Below are 17,411 nucleotides of genomic sequence, written 5' to 3' on the forward strand. Positions count from 1 at the left end.
TATCTTTGTTTTTAGCAGAAGAGTCCTAAGGTTGTCACACAGAGTTCAATGATTTAAGGTCTTAGAAGTTTCGGGATGCCTAGGTAGTTCCTGCCCCCTGAATGTGCCTTGAGGCCGCCAGCTGTCGTGCTCTGGTTTGGGCTGGGCCAGCGCGGTCGGCAGCCAGTGTCCTTGCACGTGCCGGTGCTGCCGTCAACGCCACCCCAGGAACTGTGAGGCAGACAGACTTATGCTAGAGAATTGGAGAGGGAACAGCTGATGTTAAGGGTCATGGGGAGTGGGGAGGGGGGTAAGGGAGAGCAGCTTTGTGGGAGGGAATCAGAATCTATTTGAAACGCCTCTGATGCCCTGGTGGAGAGACCAGGTAGGCTCTGAGGGAGATGGCGGGGCTGCCAGATGGAACTGAGGTTCACAGGCAGAGGCCCCCCACAGGAGAGTCAGGCCGTAAGAAAGCAGCACTCACAGCAGCGCTGAGTGTGGCCCCGTCACGTTTGTGCACAGTGTAAATGCTTGTGGAGTTGAGGACGATGACCCGTGTAGGGCCAGTTAGGCCGAGAGGAGAGGGTGAGAGAAGGGGAAGAGAGGACGTCACGCTTGCTTGTTCGCGGTGTGCCAGGAGCGGGAGAGCCGGTCCCGTCACCGTGTTCATGCACATTTACCAAACACGGTTAGCCTGGGAGCCAGGCGTTAGACCAGCCCAGGTGTACAGGCAAGGAAGCGGGTACAGAGGGACGGAGCAGGCGGCCCAGAGTGGCACAAGGCGGCGGCGGCTGTGAACCTGGCAGCTCTGCTTCGGCAGCCTGAGCTTGCTGGGAGCGCACGGGGCAGGGTGTCGGCCCTGGGTGCCGTCTGCAGAGCTGGGCTTCTGGGAGGGGCGGGCTCTCCTTGCACCTCCTCTTCTGACATCACTGGCTTCTTTTTATGGGGCGGGGGGGGTGCAGGAAATGTAGATACTTTTAAAGTAGTTCGGATAGTTGCCTTTTAGAGGGTTCAGCGGGGTGCTGAGTAGGGCCGCGTTCGGGTAGCCCTTGGTGGGTTGCCGACCCCGTCGTGAACCTGCAGCCTGCGCGTGGGTGCTCAGTGCCAGGTCAGGTGTTGACAGCTGAGCATCTGCAAAAAGAGACATTTTTGTGCCCTCCTGACTTCCAGTACCCCCTTAACATTTTTGTTGTTTGGGTTTGTAAAAATTGGAAATAGATTTTCAGTGGAGGTTTAAATGAGCCCCGGCAGCTCGAGAGACTGGCGTGAGGAGTTCAGGAGTGGGAGAGTGAGCAGCCTGGTCCGTGCGCTGCCTCCAGAGACTTATGGCCATGAGTCCAGAAGCTTAGCGCCGCGGGCCAGGGTCCGGCCTCCTGGGGCCATGGTAGCCGCTGGCCGCTCACGAGTGAGTCATGCCTGCCGAGGGCTCGGGTCAGCAGTACTGCAAACCGAACAGTAGCTCAGCGTAAAATGTAGGCTGAGGCGACAGCCTTAATCAGCTCAATGCCCCGTGATGCTGAAGTGGCAGTAGCCCCTCAGAGAGCTCCTGACTGAAATTGCTTCCCCTCGGAGAACTCCTCAGCAGCAGGACCTGACACGGCCAGGGAGCGTCTCTCCCCACGCGTGTCTGTCTGAGCTGTTTCTTGGCGCAGCTATTTTTATGTTGAAGACCTTTCCTGCTAAGTGGGATGGAGCTGTAAATAGCGTGAACGGCCTCGCCCTCGCCTGTGCCCATAAACGTTGAGCCCCAAGGCGTTTCCATCTCCATTTTGGCGTCATGGGCTGGTTGGCTCACGTCGGCATAGTGAGCTTTTAGTGCAGCTAGCCTGACAGCTTCACCCCCAGAAACTTGAAGCTTTTTGTAGTGTTTCAGGTTTATTTTTACAAGATGTCCTAGCGCCTGGTGGCATTTGTAGGTTGTTTCTTTGGGGTGATGCCAGGTGACTTTCCTGCCCTGCTGTGTCCCCCACAGAGCCCTTTCAGGAGAGCTCCTCCTGCTGCCACGGGCTCGGGAGGCCGCGCGTGTGCTCCTGGTCTTGTCTGCGCTGCACGAGGGCAGCACGCGCGGCCTGAGACAGCGTTTCTGTCCGGGGCCACACTGTTCCTCCTGGGAGCCGCCCGCCCGGCCTGGCGCGTTCTGCCCTTTGCTCCGCCACTCGCCTGAGCGTCTGACCAGGGCCGTGGGGCAGCTTGGCCTTGTCGAAGCTCCCTGGCCACCAACTCCCTGTAACGGTGTTGTTTGTTTAGAGAAACTGACTTGAAGCAGCAGCTGGGGTGCAGTGGTTTGTACCCCACAACTAGAGACATGAACAGTTTCCAGGTGTTAGCCTTAGCGAGATGGCGGCCAGAGACGCCGTCTCGGACATGAGGTGTTTGTCACCTGTCAAGGTGAGAGTCGTCTAGTCTCGGCCTTGCTTCTCCGCGTTGCCTTGCGCTGGGTGCCCGGAGTGGGGACGAGGGGCCCAGCGCCAGGACAGAGCCGAGCGCCAGGTTTGCACTGAGACCAGCTGCCTCTGCTTGCTGATGACACAGGTGACTTTCATTAGCTTGGCAGAGTTTTTCTTAAAATTTTAGGTTGGGTTAAAAATGACACATTGTGACAGGGTAAGTCCTTTGGTAAAACTAGGGCCGAGGTCTGTACTTGCTCAGGCACCACCCCCTTGGTGTCTTGTGTTTAACCTGATTAAAGTTTCGCTTCTCTTTTAAAAGACTGGCTTAGGGCCCTCCCCGGCGGCGCAGCGGGTTAGGGCGCAGCACTGCAAGCCAGCGGCAGCCGCTTCGGTGTGAGTTCAGTCCCACCCCCGTGGTGACCCACTCGGCTCAGCAGACCTCTCCTGACCCACCAGCTACTCCCCTCAGCACTTTGTCAGTCTGCCTGTGCTGCTCCCTGCTTTGTCTCAGATGAAGCCTCTCACCCCCTGCACCTCTGACCTGTACCCTAGGTCTGCCTATTCTGCTCCCGCCTCTGTCTCACAGGAATCCTTTTACCACCCCTGCACCTCTGGCCTGTACCCCAGTTCTGTATGCGTAAGTAAATAACTCTTTAAAACAAACAAACAAAAAGGCTGTCTTAGAGGCTGCCTCCTCGCCAGGAGAACCGGTCAGTGTTTATGGCGAGGGCACAGCAGCAGGTCCAGCCTCACGGGTACCGGGTGGCGAGCGAGGCTCCTAAGGGCTGGCAGCTGTGGTCGCCAGGGTGAGCAGTGTGATGTCGCCCACCCCTCGGGCAGACTGAGGCTCCAGAGCGGCCACTGGTGACCATTGTCCTCGAAAAACCTTCGCTCAGGAGCTGGAAAGGGCCGTCCGCGGGGTCTGAGTCACCCATTGGTCGGAATGGAAGGGTGCCAGTACCTGGAGCGCCGTGAGGACGTCCTTCCTGCTCCCTGGCTGTTCTCGCAGGACACGGGCTGAGAGCAGCTGCCCGTCAAGAGGTGTGAGGCAGACCTTCTGCCTGTGGAATTTTGGATTCTTTCTGTTCCTTCCTCTTATCCCTCCCCTCCCTGGTGCCCCCCTCTCTTCCCCCACCAGTGAGCCCTCAGCTCTGTCTTAGCGTGTCTTGGAAAAGCTAGAGGCCGAGGTAGCACTGGAGACAGTTTCTTAGGCCTGCAGAGTTCAGAAAAACCAGCTGAAGCAACGTGAGAAGGCCCGAAGGAGCTGCCTCCTGCTGCCCTGCACTGAGCTTTGGCTCCAGACTTCTGGGCTGCCCTCCTTGTATGCACTGACCACTTTTCCTCCCGCCTTGCCAACCACGTCTCTGTAGCTGGTGGCCAGCAGTCCTGACATTGGCAGTCCAACCCGGGCTGCAGTCTCAGTCACCCTCAAGGCGATACTGGTGGGGAGAAAAGCACCATGTCACAGGAAGCAAAATGGACAGTCCCCAGTCATCCAGGGGATGAGTCCCCTGGACCCACGGGCCTTGCTGTGACTGACACTCGACACTGTTCATTCCTGGCCACCTCCCTGCCCAAGTGCCTCGCCGGGCGCCACTGACTGGCACTCGCTGTCTGTGCCGGCTTCTCTTGAGCTCAGATGTACTTGACGAGCACCGACAGGCGTTCCACCTGTGCCAGGACACCCCATTACTGTTGGAGTTACCGTCATCCCAGAGCGCTTCCCCACGCCGCATCCCTGCAGATCCTCACCTGCGCCCCCCAGAGACAACCACTGTTAGCATATTTTTCCCCTCCCATAGATGACTTTTGTGTCTTCCAGAACTTCCGATATGTGGACACATAGCACGTGCCCTTGCGTGTAAAGCTGCTGCCACTGAGATTCCTCAGCATTGGGCTCGCGCCTCTTTAGTGCTGAGTGGTATGCCGCTGTCTGCGCAGCCACGGGTCAGCCATCCTGTGGATGGACACTGGAGCGCTTCGCTTGTGGCCGGCTGTTCTGAGAAACCTGGTGGAGCCTACGTGCCCAAGCCTTTCGGGGAGTGTGTGACCTCGTGGGTAGTAACTTGACGTAGAAAGGGCACATCCTTTGTTTGGTTTTATAAGAAACTGCCAGATAGTTTTCCAAATGATGGTGCCATTTGCACTCCCGCCAGTAACGTGTGAATGGTTACTCTGCATCCTCGCCCACACAGGCATGTCAGGCTTTTTAATCTTAGCTCTTGCAGTGGGTGCATAATGGTTTCTTGTTCACTGCGTTTCCTGATGGCTGATGCTGCTGAACACTCACCGTGTCTGTGCTTGTGTTTCCTTCGTGGAGCGTCTGTTAAAGCCTGTCCCCGTGTTTATTGGTCTGTTTACGTATTCTGGATACAGATAGAAAACCCAGGCTGTGGCGTGACTGTTCATTACATGAATGAAATCTTTGAGCAGAGGCTTTTTATTTTGATGAAGGGTAGCAGCGCTTTCTCCTGCCATATGCATCGCTCTGTATCGTCTCATAAGCCTCCGTCTGCGCCAAGGCCAGGAGACGCCCTTCCGTGTTTTCTCCTGGGTGTAGCGCGAGCCTCCCGTTCCGGCGCAGCACTGCCTGGAATTCATGTTCACGTGCATGCGAGGGAGGGGTCGAGGCTTCTTTGCCCCGTATGGGTATCCGGTGGTTTTGACTTGCTGAACAGCTTCTCTCTCCCACCACACTGTGCTGAGACCCGTGTAGGAACTGGCTCGCACGCCACCTGGCCCCCCCTTGCCCTGTCCCCGCCCCGCCCCCTGCTGTAGCGCGCTGGGTGCCTGGGGGCCAGGCGGCGCCAGTCTTCAGCTTGGGCCCTGATGGTTCAGGGCCGCCCTGTGTGTCCCAGGTTGTTTGTCTCTCCGGAAGGTGTAAAGTCAGCGTGTCAGTGGCTGCAGGCAGGTGGGGCCTGTGTTCAAACTGTGAAACACTGAGCAGAAAATTGAGAGCTAATAACATTGGGTCTCCAGACATCACCTGCCGCTTCATTTACCCAGCGCTTCCCCGACTTTGTCATGGCAGCCTTCAGCACAGAGATTCTGCAAGCCCTTTGTTAAATATGTCACAAAATAGTTTTGCTTGTTGATGCTACAGCAAATGAATTTTTTTTAAATGTAACTATCATTAGGTACACATTTGATTTTTATGTTAACTTTATGGCTTCTAAATTCACTACTGAGTTCTAAAAGTTGATTTTATAAATCTGTTAGGATTTTTGCTCTAAACAGTCATGTCATTTGCAGGTGCGATGAGTTTTAGCTTTTCTTCAGTTTACATGTTTTCTCACCTCAGTGAAACGGCTAGAAGTTCAGTACAGGTAAACCGGTCAGGAGAGAGTAAACCTTCCAAGGGTCATGTAACACGGGGAAGCTGTCTGCCGCTCCAGCACGAAAGGCCATGCTGTGGTGAGGTCCCCTGTGAGCGCGGGGCTGCGCTGCTGAGGCTTCACGAGGAGTGTTGTCACGCCTCATTGGCCTGCTGATGTCCCTGCCTCCACCGCGGTGGCTGTGCGCTTCCCGCCACTCCTCGCACAGAGCCCTGCCCCATCTCCCTTTGGGCGTCTGTGGGCCACACTGCTGTATTGCGCATCCCGACGCTGACTGAGAATGGCTGTTTCTGTGGGGGGGGGGTTGCAGTTGGTTTTCAAGCCTTGTGATGTGTTACGCTGATCTCACAGAACAAGGGGTGCTCCCCTTCCATTTTCTCAGGAGCTCAGAGAAGATGAATGTATTTTTCCCATCAGTGTTTGCTAGAATTAACCAGTAAAACAAGGTTTTCCTTACAGATTTTTAGGTGATTCATTCATCTGAAATCCTGAATAGATACAAGGAAATTCAGGTTTTCTGTTTCCTCTATATCTGATTTGGTGTAAGGCATGTTTTTCGGGGGGTTGTCAGTTTCATCCAGGTTGCCAAACATTTCTGTGCCCGGTGTTGGGGAGCTTCCGCCTGCTTCGGTCGACCAAGGATAGTCCCCAGTCCTGCCTGCAGTCACTGCTCTCTCCCTGACTAGCCTACCTAGGGGGTTTCTGTTTTCTTCACAGCCTCCTCGGCAAATGATTTTCATGCTGGATTTTGGCCAACATTAAGGTCATTAATTCAAATAGCTTGAACTAAAATAGCATTCACTACTCCAATATCTGGTTTTAGTGAAAGAGAAGAATGATTTCTAATTTTGTAAATCATTGCTAAGATTGATAGGCTTTGCAGAAAGACTTATGTACATATAGAAGACATTTCATCTGAACTGTTCTTATGCTCATTATGCACACAGTCTCTCCTCTTTTTACCTAGGACAATCTAAAATATGGGCTGGAAAATAAATAATGCATGATTTTCACTTATGTGAAAAATTGTTAGGAATTGTAAAATCGAGAACTCGGTGGAAATCGTCGTTTTCAAGGAGCTGACGATTGCAGCATGGGGGTGGGGGCAGACAGTGAAAATGACGGTCGCTGTGCCGGTTCAGTCCCGCCAGTTCAGGAGGTGCCAGCGCTGCCCCCTCACTGGGCATCTGAAGAGACCTAAGTGGGGCCAGGCCAGCGGTGCCCCTTTGGCGGAGCTGGGAGGCAGCAGCGCCAGAGCAGGCCTTGAGCTGTCGTCTTACACTGCGCGCTAGGACTGCCCGCTGCAGGGAGGCGCCCCGCGTCCTGGTGGTTACCTGTGGGTTTGCTCTGCAGGTATTCTGAGAGGAGCCTCACAAAGTGCATCGGCATCACTATTGAGACCAGACCAGATTATTGCATGAAGCGGCATTTAAGTGACATGTTGACCTACGGTTGCACCAGACTGGAGATTGGGGTGCAGAGTGTCTACGAAGATGTGGCCAGGGACACCAACAGGTAGGGTGGCGGCAAGTGACCATGCCTGAACCTCTGCCCCCCCGCCCCAGACGGAGCTCCATCTGTGCTCATCCTTTTCTGCTGCTCTTAGCTTGCTTTTCCATGCCCCTGTGAACACTGCAGTGACTGAAACGGTCAGTACCCCTGCACTGTCCAAGACAGCAGTGCAGCTGAGGAGCTGAGCTTATTTTAATGATTTTAAATACAGTCTTGAATAGCTCGTGTGCCTCTGGCTTCCATATTGTACAGTGCCACTTTAGGGTGTTAGCTTTTGGGTATAGTATGCAGGAGAGGCCTCGTCTGCACAAATAAATTTGGAAGCCACTAGCGAAAAGAGAAGGGATTGAAGCCATGGAAGTGAATAGGAACACCCAGGGACAGTGGATGCAGTCCTGCCTGGTTCCGGGGTCCTGCGGTGAATGACAGTGTCGCAGTGGTGAGGTGTGGCACACGACTTTATGATTAGTCGCCCCCACTTGCCAGGAGGCGTGTCTCCTGCTGGGATGTGGCCCTGGAGGGTGCCAGGCTAAGGTGACTGAGCTGTTTGGCCCCTGGCGGTCTGTCTGCCACCAAATACCTCTCTTCAATTGCCAGGACCCGCCAGGCCCAATAGGGAAGGTCCACTTTTGTGCGTGTCAGTCTCTGTCCTCCTCCACTTGCCACCTCCCCCCCCCCACCCCCCCCCGTCAGCTCAAGATTTTTCTTAAAGAAAAGGAACGATCCTATCTAGCTGCTGCTTCTGCGTGGCTTGGAGCCCACTGTCCGCGTTTCTTACTTAGATACCTGCAGCAGTAAGCTTGTTGGGGTGGTGCTACCAAATCAGGTCATTTTAGTACATGTTAACTGTTCTCCTATCCTTCGCTCCCAGAATTTTGAGTGGGGTGCATAAGGAACTTCTGAGCACACTCAAATAAAAGTGTTTATTTTCAGAGCGTAGAGAAGTCAGAGTGACTGAGATTTCCCCCCAGACCATATTCTTCCTCGGAGGAGTTCCAGAGTTAGATGTCCCGGAGCTTGCGCTCCTGTTCCGTGTGAGGGCCACGTCACCCACTCATATCATACCCAGTGAATTTCCTGTCCCCAGGGGCCACACCGTGAAAGCCGTGTGCGAGTCCTTTCACCTGGCCAAAGACGCCGGTTTCAAAGTCGTGGCTCACATGATGCCTGACCTGCCGAACGTGGGGCTGGAGCGGGACATCGAGCAGTTCACGGTGAGCACCTCCCGAGGCCCGCGGTGCTGCGGCCTGTCAGTAAAGCAGTGCGACCTCACCGCAGCATGCCGCAAGAGGAGGCCCCCGACTCGGCTGTTTTAGCCCTAAATGCTTACCCAGCGGGAAATGCTGGCAGGTATTTACCAGGGGACACATCTACGAATGTCTGCTGGTGCTGTCAGCAGAAAGGGCCCGAGTGTCCGTGGACAGTAGGCGGGTGTGGTCATGTGGGAAGTAAAGCAGTAAGACTAAATTAACTCCAGCTTCATGCAGCAGCAGGCGTTGGTTCCAGTCAGCATAATAAGAAGGCAGAGAAACCAGGCCGGGGATGCTGCCTTTCTCGGCTCTCGTGGTGTGAAGTTCAGAGACTGGGTGGCTGGCCTGGCTGGGTCCGGCGGGCCCTCCGTGGCCCCCGAGCTGACCGCAACCTCCCCTCGGGCCTGTGCCTGTGCGTGCCCCTGGAACTTGGCTTAGGACACTGCTGAGCCGGGTCGTTGCTGTGTCACCACAAGTGTAGCCCGTTGGTTTGCATCTGTCCTCGCAGGAGGCGCAGACAGAGCAGCGTGATAAACAGCACTTGCTTGGATTTTCTAGTAATGCGTACTTGTTTGGGTAGCCGTTTCCGTAAAGCGGCAAGTCTTACTGTGATACAGCGTGCTCACCTCGCCCCTTCCCGGTATCCTCAGAGAGGGATGTTTGTACTCAGAGTAACTCGTGACGGTGTTGGCATCTTACTGTCACCCGCTAGGCTGCTCCTGAATGCCCTTGAGTGTCCCCTTTGGTTTTCTGGGTTTATGCTTTTAAAATTGTTACTTTAATGTGGTTTGGAGGGGCTGCATGGTCCACCTTGGCCCCAGCACCGCACGGCGGCCAGCGTCCTGGGAAGGAGAAGGCCGGCATCTCTTGGCTGCAGCCCCTCTGAAGAAATAAGGCAGCCGGCTGGGTGACGCAGGACAGGAAATGACTGTGTCAGAGTAGATGAATCAGATTATCACTCAGTGTCCGGATAATAAATGGACTTTGTAGCCCTGGGTTGGGCATGGTGCCAGATGGCCAGGACAGAATGGCCTTGTCCGGCATGCAGAGGGCTTTTTCTGCAAAGACCCTTACAGTCAACATTGTAGATTTGCAGGCCAGATGATGATTTCTGTCCTAACAGATATATTCTGTTACCAAGGAGGGAGGCAGGTGAGAGGTGGGAGCAGGCACGGAATAGTAAGAGAGCAGGAGTAGAGGATTTGGGGGGCATTTTGTGCGAGGAGGTCAGGAGGCCTGTCTGAAGGCACGGACTTGCCCTGACGATTAGCCGGGGACAGACAGACTGGTGCGGACAGGAAGGCGGGAGGAGAGGCTGGGCCGCGAGCGGTAGCAGTGCACAGCCGGCCTCGTGGGGCCTGGTCACCTAGCACAGCTCCGGTGACCTCCACATCACTAGTGGACACAATTTTCTGTTGTCTATTCGCAGGAACTCTTTGAGAACCCTGCTTTCCGTCCCGATGGGCTGAAGCTCTACCCTACCTTAGTGATTCGTGGGACCGGACTGTATGAGCTGTGGCGGTCTGGAAGATACAAGAGTTACTCTCCCAGTGACCTGGTGGAGCTGGTGGCTCGGATCCTGGCCCTCGTGCCTCCGTGGACGCGCGTGTACCGAGTGCAGAGGTGAGTGCCACCTGCCTCTCAGGCTGCCTCTACGCCATCTGGTCACGGCTTCTGATGAGAATGGCCTGGTGTCATGAGGGCTTTGAGCTACAGTTAGTTGAAATGGGCCGTTTCGAAGGCGCTCTGTACACGAGGAGAGGAATGGAAATGAGGCAGGGGCCAGCTGCTTGGCTAGTATCACACTTCCTCGTGTTCCTCCGTTTGCTCAGGAGTCAGGAGGAAGAGCTGGGAAGGTGGAGGTGGTCCGGTCCCCCCTACGCCCCCCCCCCGGCAGTCGCCGTCCAGGTCAGTTTGCCCTCTATGCACACCTTGGCCCGTATGTGCTGCCCACTTCTACCACCCTGCCTTGAGCTGCTGATGCCAGTATTACGAGTCCCCTGGTTCGCAGCTGCTCATGCAGTCACTGCTGTCAGAAAAACTGGTGAATAACTTAAGGTGACAAATAGTAAAAGCAAGCAGACATTTCAGCCAAAGGAAATTACCAAGGATATGAAAGAATGGATTTGCTTAAAGGTCAGGGAATGTTTATGACAGACTTCTGCAACATCAATGTCTTAGGTTTTTTTTCTATTACTGGCCCAACTGAAGGATCTAAATTGCCTGTATTATCTCCTGTTATTTAAAAAGCACCCAAGAATACTAAGGAGATATTGAACAGAAAATTGAACTGTCAGAATTGTTTGCGTTTTCCTTCCCCTCGTTTTTAACCCTTCAGGAACAGCTCAGACCAAAAGCCTTTAGGGGGCTGAATGGTACAGGCCCTTGCTGGGGTACACAGGAGCCCGGGACGGGCCCAGGATGTGTGCACAGGGTTTCTGGGGAGGGCTGGTGTGGTGTGGCCCAGATGTGGTGAGGGGCCTGGCACAGCTGGGTGGCAGGACAGCAGCAGAGATGGGTCGGTTACCTGCAGGAATTGACCTAGTGAGAACGTGGGAGCTAGGTGTTGTTACCTGAAGGGGGGTTGCAAATCTGATAAAGAGAATAAATCCCATGGTGCTGGGAGTAGGAGATTCTGGTGTCAATTCATGGTTATCAACAGATTGGTAAATGTGGTGACATCACGTCTCCTTTTGTGACGCATGGTACATGTGTGATATATAGACATCATTGGCATAGTCAGTATAGTGGGGAGTCCTTGCCACAGTCTGGCCATGGTCACGGCCTTTGCATTCTGTGCGCTGTGGTGATTTCAGGGCGTCAGTGTCCCGACACAGCACCGAGTCTGCAGCACCCTGTGCGTGGCCAAGACATGTCTCCTGGGGACGCCTCCACGCGCTTGTACACACATGCTTTGGCACCATTAACACGTTAGCTGTGCACATGTGGGTTGTCTTTAAAGAAAACACAGAAGGCGAGCTATCGATCAGCTCACGAAAACACCGTGGGCAGGAACTCAGGAGCCTCACCCAGCTTCCCCAGAAGCGGTGCTCAACGCTCACCGGCGTCAGCGCATGGACTGGGTGTTGCTTCCAGCGTGCACACTTGGCCCAGAGGCAGGCGGCCCGGTGAAGCGCATTCCTCAGTGACAGTGCATATCACTCGTGCCGCCTGACTGTGTACGTTGCAAACAGTGTCATTAGTGTCATTAAACCCGAACTCCGCAACCTCATTCGTGAGGAAACATCAGACAGCCTAAAGTTAGGAACATTCTATGAAAATGACCAGCTTGGCAGTCTTCAGATGTCGGAGGTGTGAGAAGAGTCCTGTGTTTGAGGAGGGGAAGAGGCTGACTGAGGCTTCTGCTGTGCAGGACGCTCTTAGGCATGCTGAGGCTCCTGTGCATGCAGCCCACGTCAGATCACTGCTCAGGTCCGTGGTGGCCTGGTGGTCATGGTGGGCCGTGGTTCTGTAAGGGAGTATCCTGCAGGGACCCTCACACCACAGCTGTCGTGACATCTTCCGGTTTGCTTGCACAGTTCTGGAAAACAGGTTTTTGGACCACACTTGGGACTTTGAGGGGCTTCAAAAAGTGAATGCAGCGGATGGCAGCAGAGCAGCTAGTAGCACCAGCTGCCGCAGGAGAAAGGATCCTTTACCTGTCACGTGTGCAACAGAACGCTGCGCGGCCTAGGTGCTCTCGGCTGCCCCAGCCTGCTGCGGGCCCAGCGGCCGGGGCCGGACCAGGCCCTGTGGCTCTGACTAGGTTGCAGGAACGAGCTTCTGCGGAGTCATCAGGGACTTGGGAGAAATGGAATACTTGCGGGTCTAGAGGGAACGTGGCGTGTTTCAGGGGTACGCAGCAGGTTGCTGGGAGGGGAAGGAAGGAGGGGGTCCTGAAGGTTCCCCAGGTGGAGTATGCTGGGTGTTGGGGTTTGTCCTGCTCTGGGTAATTTAGAGCATGAGCGGGCATGAGGGCCTGGGAGGGTCGACGGGGGTCACTCAGGTGTCCAGGTTGCCCAGGACTCTCTGAGGGGGGCACCTCCTCCTCTCACCAGAGGTCTGCTAGCCCTTGTGTCCGGCAGCTGTGGTAGCTTTTCTGGACCAGTGTCTTGCCTCAGCCATAAAGACCAAGGTCAGGCACTTGGGCGCCAAGGGCTCGGCGCCGGGCACTGCGGCAGCAGCCAGAGCCAAGTGAAGGGCCCGCCCAGCAGCAGAGCACGGCGGGCTCCCCGAGCAGACAGCCTGCCACAGCTGCAGACCCCAGGCCGCCGTCATGCGAGCAGGGCAGCCCGCTCGGCGGACGTGGAAGCGCACTGCAGAGGGCTGTGGTGTGGCAGTGGTGGCTGCCCTGCAGCAGAGGCCGGAGAAGGCGCGGTGGGCTGAGCCTGCACCAGGCTGTCCAGCGTGACCCCGATGGCCCTGGAGGCTGCCACCAGGAGAGGCCCCCAGCTGGAGTGCCAGGCCACCCACCATCCTGCATCTGTCCTTGAGGACCGGCCCTGCTGCAGAGGCGGGTGGGCTCGAGACCTTGAAGTGATGCCTCACCGGCATGTGGGCGTTTTGGGACCTATCTGGGTACTGTGGAGCAGGTGACCTCTTTAAAAATGTGGGGCCAGGAATGGCCTCGTGAGTCTGAGGACAGCTCATTTGGAGAGTGATGACTCACTGCAAACACAGCAGATGCCTCTGTGGCGCCACCCCGGGGTCTGAGGGCAGGTGCTGGGGCGGTCCAGGGCTGATGTCTGCCAGGGCGCAGACGCTGCTCGGCTTTGCAGTCATTTGGGGGGTTGGGGGACTGCTGTTTAATACAAAGAATAAAACCTGCATGGTGTATTCCAGCAGCTGTATTCTATGTGCATTCTCTAGCTATGATGTTGCTAAGAGCCTCCTTCTGAATTTGGTTTTTAATGTGGCTGTGAACCGATGTCAGTAGCAGGCCTGTGTCTGGGGCGCGTCAGCTGCCCGCCTGGTGTGCTACGCTGGTGCCCCGGCTGCTGCTTCCAAGTCACGCGGCTGGCCGGCCTCACTGCTTGCCTCTTCCTGTCTTTGTTCGTATATTCTGCCCTTACATGCGGCACAGAAAATGATTCAGGTTAATTCCGATTGGCTTCCTTTTTGTTACCACTGATTTGGGTCTACGGGAGATGATGCTTTTATCAAGCTATCTCAGGAAAACATCATAAATTGTACCTGTCCCTCACAGGCCTTTGGAATGACCTCTCCTAGACGAGCAAGACAGCCGGGGAGCCGAGGGCTGCGTCCGGGTGCAGGAGCACGCTGCCATTCCTCACCACGGCCGCTGTGTCTGGCCAGACGGCTTCCTGTCTGCCTCAGGACCTTGGGTTCCGGTCCCAGCATTTCATAGTTCTGCCAGACGTGGCTAGTGTTGGTTTATGTTGACCCTAGACTGACACACACTTGCATCAAGAGCTCAGTGGCCCAGACTTGGAGTAGAGGCAGCGGGGACAGTGTTCACGGCTGTCCCAGGTGTGCAGGGGAGGACTGGCTGTCGCAAGCGTCGAGTCTGAGAACCTCCTGATGAGGGAAGTGAGAACTGCAGGGTTTTACCTCTGCTTTGTTTCTGCTAGCTTCAGTTAGAAAGTTCTAGAGCTGAGATTGTCAGAAATGGATAGAGTCTCAAAGCAGGAGGTGCAGTGAGGCGCCCTCAGTGTTTTCATTTGAAGCAGCCTGTTGTCTGGCCAGGAAGAAACCACTGATGCCAGTCAGGCCTCCTCCCAGAGTGTTTAATCCATATGAGAACCGTGGTTTATTGTTTTGAGTCTCAGTAAAGAGATCGGTGTGTGTTTTCATGGCCGGACCTCGGGGCAGCTGGCCAGCCTGCCTTGGTCCATGTCAGCGACACAGTCCGTAGTGTTGACCAGGACTCGGCCCTTACAGAGACAGCATGGCTGGGCCTGTCCAGGTGTGTCGGGGGAGGAGCAGACAGGGCAGAGTCGGAGGGAGGGTCATCAGGTGAAGCCGTGTTTCCGTTTGCCTTTTTCAAACACTGTTTTACTGATAGAATACTTGGTGCTTTTAATTGGCCATTCTGCCCTTTTCTAACTACCTTACACTTGTAGTTTCATGGCAGTTGCCCACCGACCTCTCACCGGGCGTCCTCTGGAGCAGCAGAGTGGAGGGCTCTGGGTAGCAGCCCTGGAGGTGTCGTCACCCGAGGGTGGAGAGCTGCTGGTGCCCGGGGGCCTCGTCAGACAGCCGCCTGCCTGGGTGTGGCAGGAGCGTTGACTTGAAGTAGCGAATTGCAGCCAGAGTGTCTGAAGCGTGCCACTTCAGACAGAAATGGCCTCGGGTGTCATTTTGAAAGATTGTTGATGAGCAAATTACAAATATTCGCACCTGTAAGCTTGAAGTGTTTCCCCGCTGAAAGGGAAGGGGGTGTTCTTGAATGGAATCTCCCTTCAAACCGAGAATGTGGGGCTAGGTTGAAGGGGACGCACCTGAAATGAACCCTCGAGCCTTGCTGGGTGGGGGGAGCCCGTGGGGGTGGCCGGCCGCTTTGCTGGAGCTCTGCACAGCCTGCCGCCCTGCCGCACTTCCTGCTTGTGGGCCGACCCTCGCCTTCGCAGGCTTCCGCTCCCTGAGGCGGCAGGAATGTAGCGCCACCCCCAGACCAGAAGCTGTGCTGCCGGACAGACGCGGAGGCCGGGGCTGCTCTGCCCTCGCCTCCCGCCAGGCCCTGTGCTCCCAGCCCTCACTGCTGTGCTCGCCGCTGGCACCAGCTGGAGCTCTGGCGTCTTTACCCGCGTCCCGCATTTGTCTCTGGCCCGGCCGGCACTTCTGGCCCGCTGCCCTCCAGCCTGCTCAGCCTCTCCACGGGTAAGCCGAGGCTGCCGACTTTACTCCTCTGAAGAATTTGGGCTTCCAGAGGGCCCGTTCACGACTACACGTTTGCAGCTCTCGCCTTCCTGTCCCGCCCCCACCCTCCATCGCCTGTGGAGAGGCCCTGAGAGCAGTGCTCGCTGCTGGGGAGGGAAGGGGGGTGCTGGAGCGTGCCGAGGGGCGCACGGTAAACGCGCTGAAGTGAGGGCAGCTTTGTCACTCTCGAACCCTGAAAGATGGAAGGCCGAACCGGACCGGAGGCGCAGCACGGGATGGCAGGTCAGGGTGAGCGCGCGGGCCTTGAGACCTAGGCCTGGAGACAGCCGCAAGGGTGCGTGCAGGTGCGCGAGCGTGAGCAGCAACCAGCGACGCCGCCCTTCACGTTGCCAGATGAGACTTTATACACACATGGTTTAGTTGCTTCCAAAATATGCAGGGCATTTAAGGGCATGACAGAGACTTTCTTTGGCGTAGATGTTTAAACGGTCAGTTGATGTTTTAAAACATGGTATTTGCCCATTCCTTGCTGAAATCAGCTGTACTTTTTGGCTTTAGAAGGCTTCATTCAGTTTTATCTGGTTACTAATTTTAAATGTATTTAAAGACATTGTCATTCCAAAGAGACAAAGCTAATTTATTTTACCAAACCACATGATCAGCTCATGGCTCCAAAAATGTCCTTCTCTCTCCTCTCTGACTTTGAGCTTCCTGGTGTCACAATCCTAGCGAGTGTAGGCTTCTCGTCACCTTTCTAGTGGTCTGTGGGGCCTGCTGCTGGATTCTTGATACTTCTGAGTAAGGGAGGACTCACAAGAACCCAACGGATGAATAAATAGGCTGTTGTGTTCCTGACATCAGAGGGATGAGTGGAAAGGGAAAGATTTTGTTTGGTTCAAAAGCAGAAAGGAGAATGAGCGCGGCGGCCTGGGTTACTGGCCACGCCAGGTGTGGCTACGCGTCAGTCAGCGGCTATGCGGAAAGTGTCTGCAAGCGGCACGACAGGGCACTAACGTGACTGTTTCTCCACTCGCAGCAGGTTGAACTTTGTGGGGCCTCCCTGGTGGCACGGAGGTTAGAGTGAGTCTCAGCGCTGTCAAGCTATTAGTAGCCACTGTGGCCTGAGTCCATCCCTGGCCAGGGAGCCGACCCCGTCTGGGGTGCAACAGACCTCTCCTGTCTCCCCGCTGCTCCCCTCAGCAGTGTGTTTCAGTAGATCTGCCTGTTCTGCTCCTCAATCTGTCTCTGATGAGTCCTCTCACCCCCAACACCTCTGGCCTGTACCCCAGTTCTTGTATGCATAAAGGAATAAATCTTTAAAAAATGTATTTTGCAAAAAAAAAAAAAGTTTTATGACGATCGATGTCTCTTGAGCCAAAACGTATTACTGGTGACAGTGACATGCTTCGCACTTCATAGTCATATAAAGTAGTTTTTCACTTGGGTGTTTCTCACAGTAACCCCTGGTGTTCGGGGGATCATTCTGTGGATGGAAGGCGCTGCGGGTTCTAGAGCAGCCCTGAAGCTTGCTTCCTGGTCAGACTGCTCTTCCCCCTTCCGGCCTGCTTTGTGGTTTGTTGTTTCTCTTCTGTGTAGTGGTTGCTGCTGTTTAATGTCCTTGCCTCTGGGGAATGACTTACACCTCACAAATCTTCCTCCTGCAGAGATATTCCAATGCCCTTAGTCACCTCAGGAGTAGAACACGGTAACCTGAGAGAGCTGGCGTTTGCAAGAATGAAGGACCTTGGCATCCAGGTAAGTGTTTGACGGTGGCTGCTGAGGCCAAGGCAGTGCGAGACAAAGTGCGTGGCTTCAGTCCCGCTGCTGGCAGGCTTGGTTTAGTCAAAACTTGTCTGTCGAGTGAAGGCCCACTTGGCTGCCTCTTCCCCCCGCCTCTGCTTTCCCACCAGAAGGGGAGGTTCACGTACTTGGTGGTGGCTCTCCTGCCGCCTCAGCTTGCCACCTGTGTGCTGGCCTCCCTTTTTGAATATGTTTTCTTTTGAAGTACCCCGAGTCTGATTCTTGACCAGTGGTCATGGAAGTATGAGGTGGTACTCTTGAAGCCCCAAGGATTACCTGCCAGAAATAATCACCCAGCGTGCTTC

At 55.2% G+C, this 17,411-nt stretch overlaps 1 protein-coding gene across 1 annotated transcript in view; it reads left to right on the top strand.

Moving 5' to 3' along the window:
• The window catches only part of ELP3 (elongator acetyltransferase complex subunit 3), a 40,281-nt gene that overhangs the window by 8,447 nt on the left and 14,423 nt on the right, over nt 1–17,411 (top strand). The window contains exons 6-10 of the mRNA XM_004682534.2: nt 4,930–5,018; nt 7,058–7,219; nt 8,304–8,430; nt 9,896–10,089; nt 16,971–17,061. Of these exons, the coding sequence (XP_004682591.1) occupies nt 4,930–5,018; nt 7,058–7,219; nt 8,304–8,430; nt 9,896–10,089; nt 16,971–17,061 (663 nt within the window). The remainder of the gene's footprint in view (nt 1–4,929; nt 5,019–7,057; nt 7,220–8,303; nt 8,431–9,895; nt 10,090–16,970; nt 17,062–17,411) is intronic.

The sequence above is a fragment of the Condylura cristata genome, unplaced genomic scaffold (assembly GCF_000260355.1).
Source record: "Condylura cristata isolate star-nosed mole 26May11 unplaced genomic scaffold, ConCri1.0 scaffold00014, whole genome shotgun sequence".
NCBI lineage: Eukaryota > Metazoa > Chordata > Mammalia > Eulipotyphla > Talpidae > Condylura > Condylura cristata.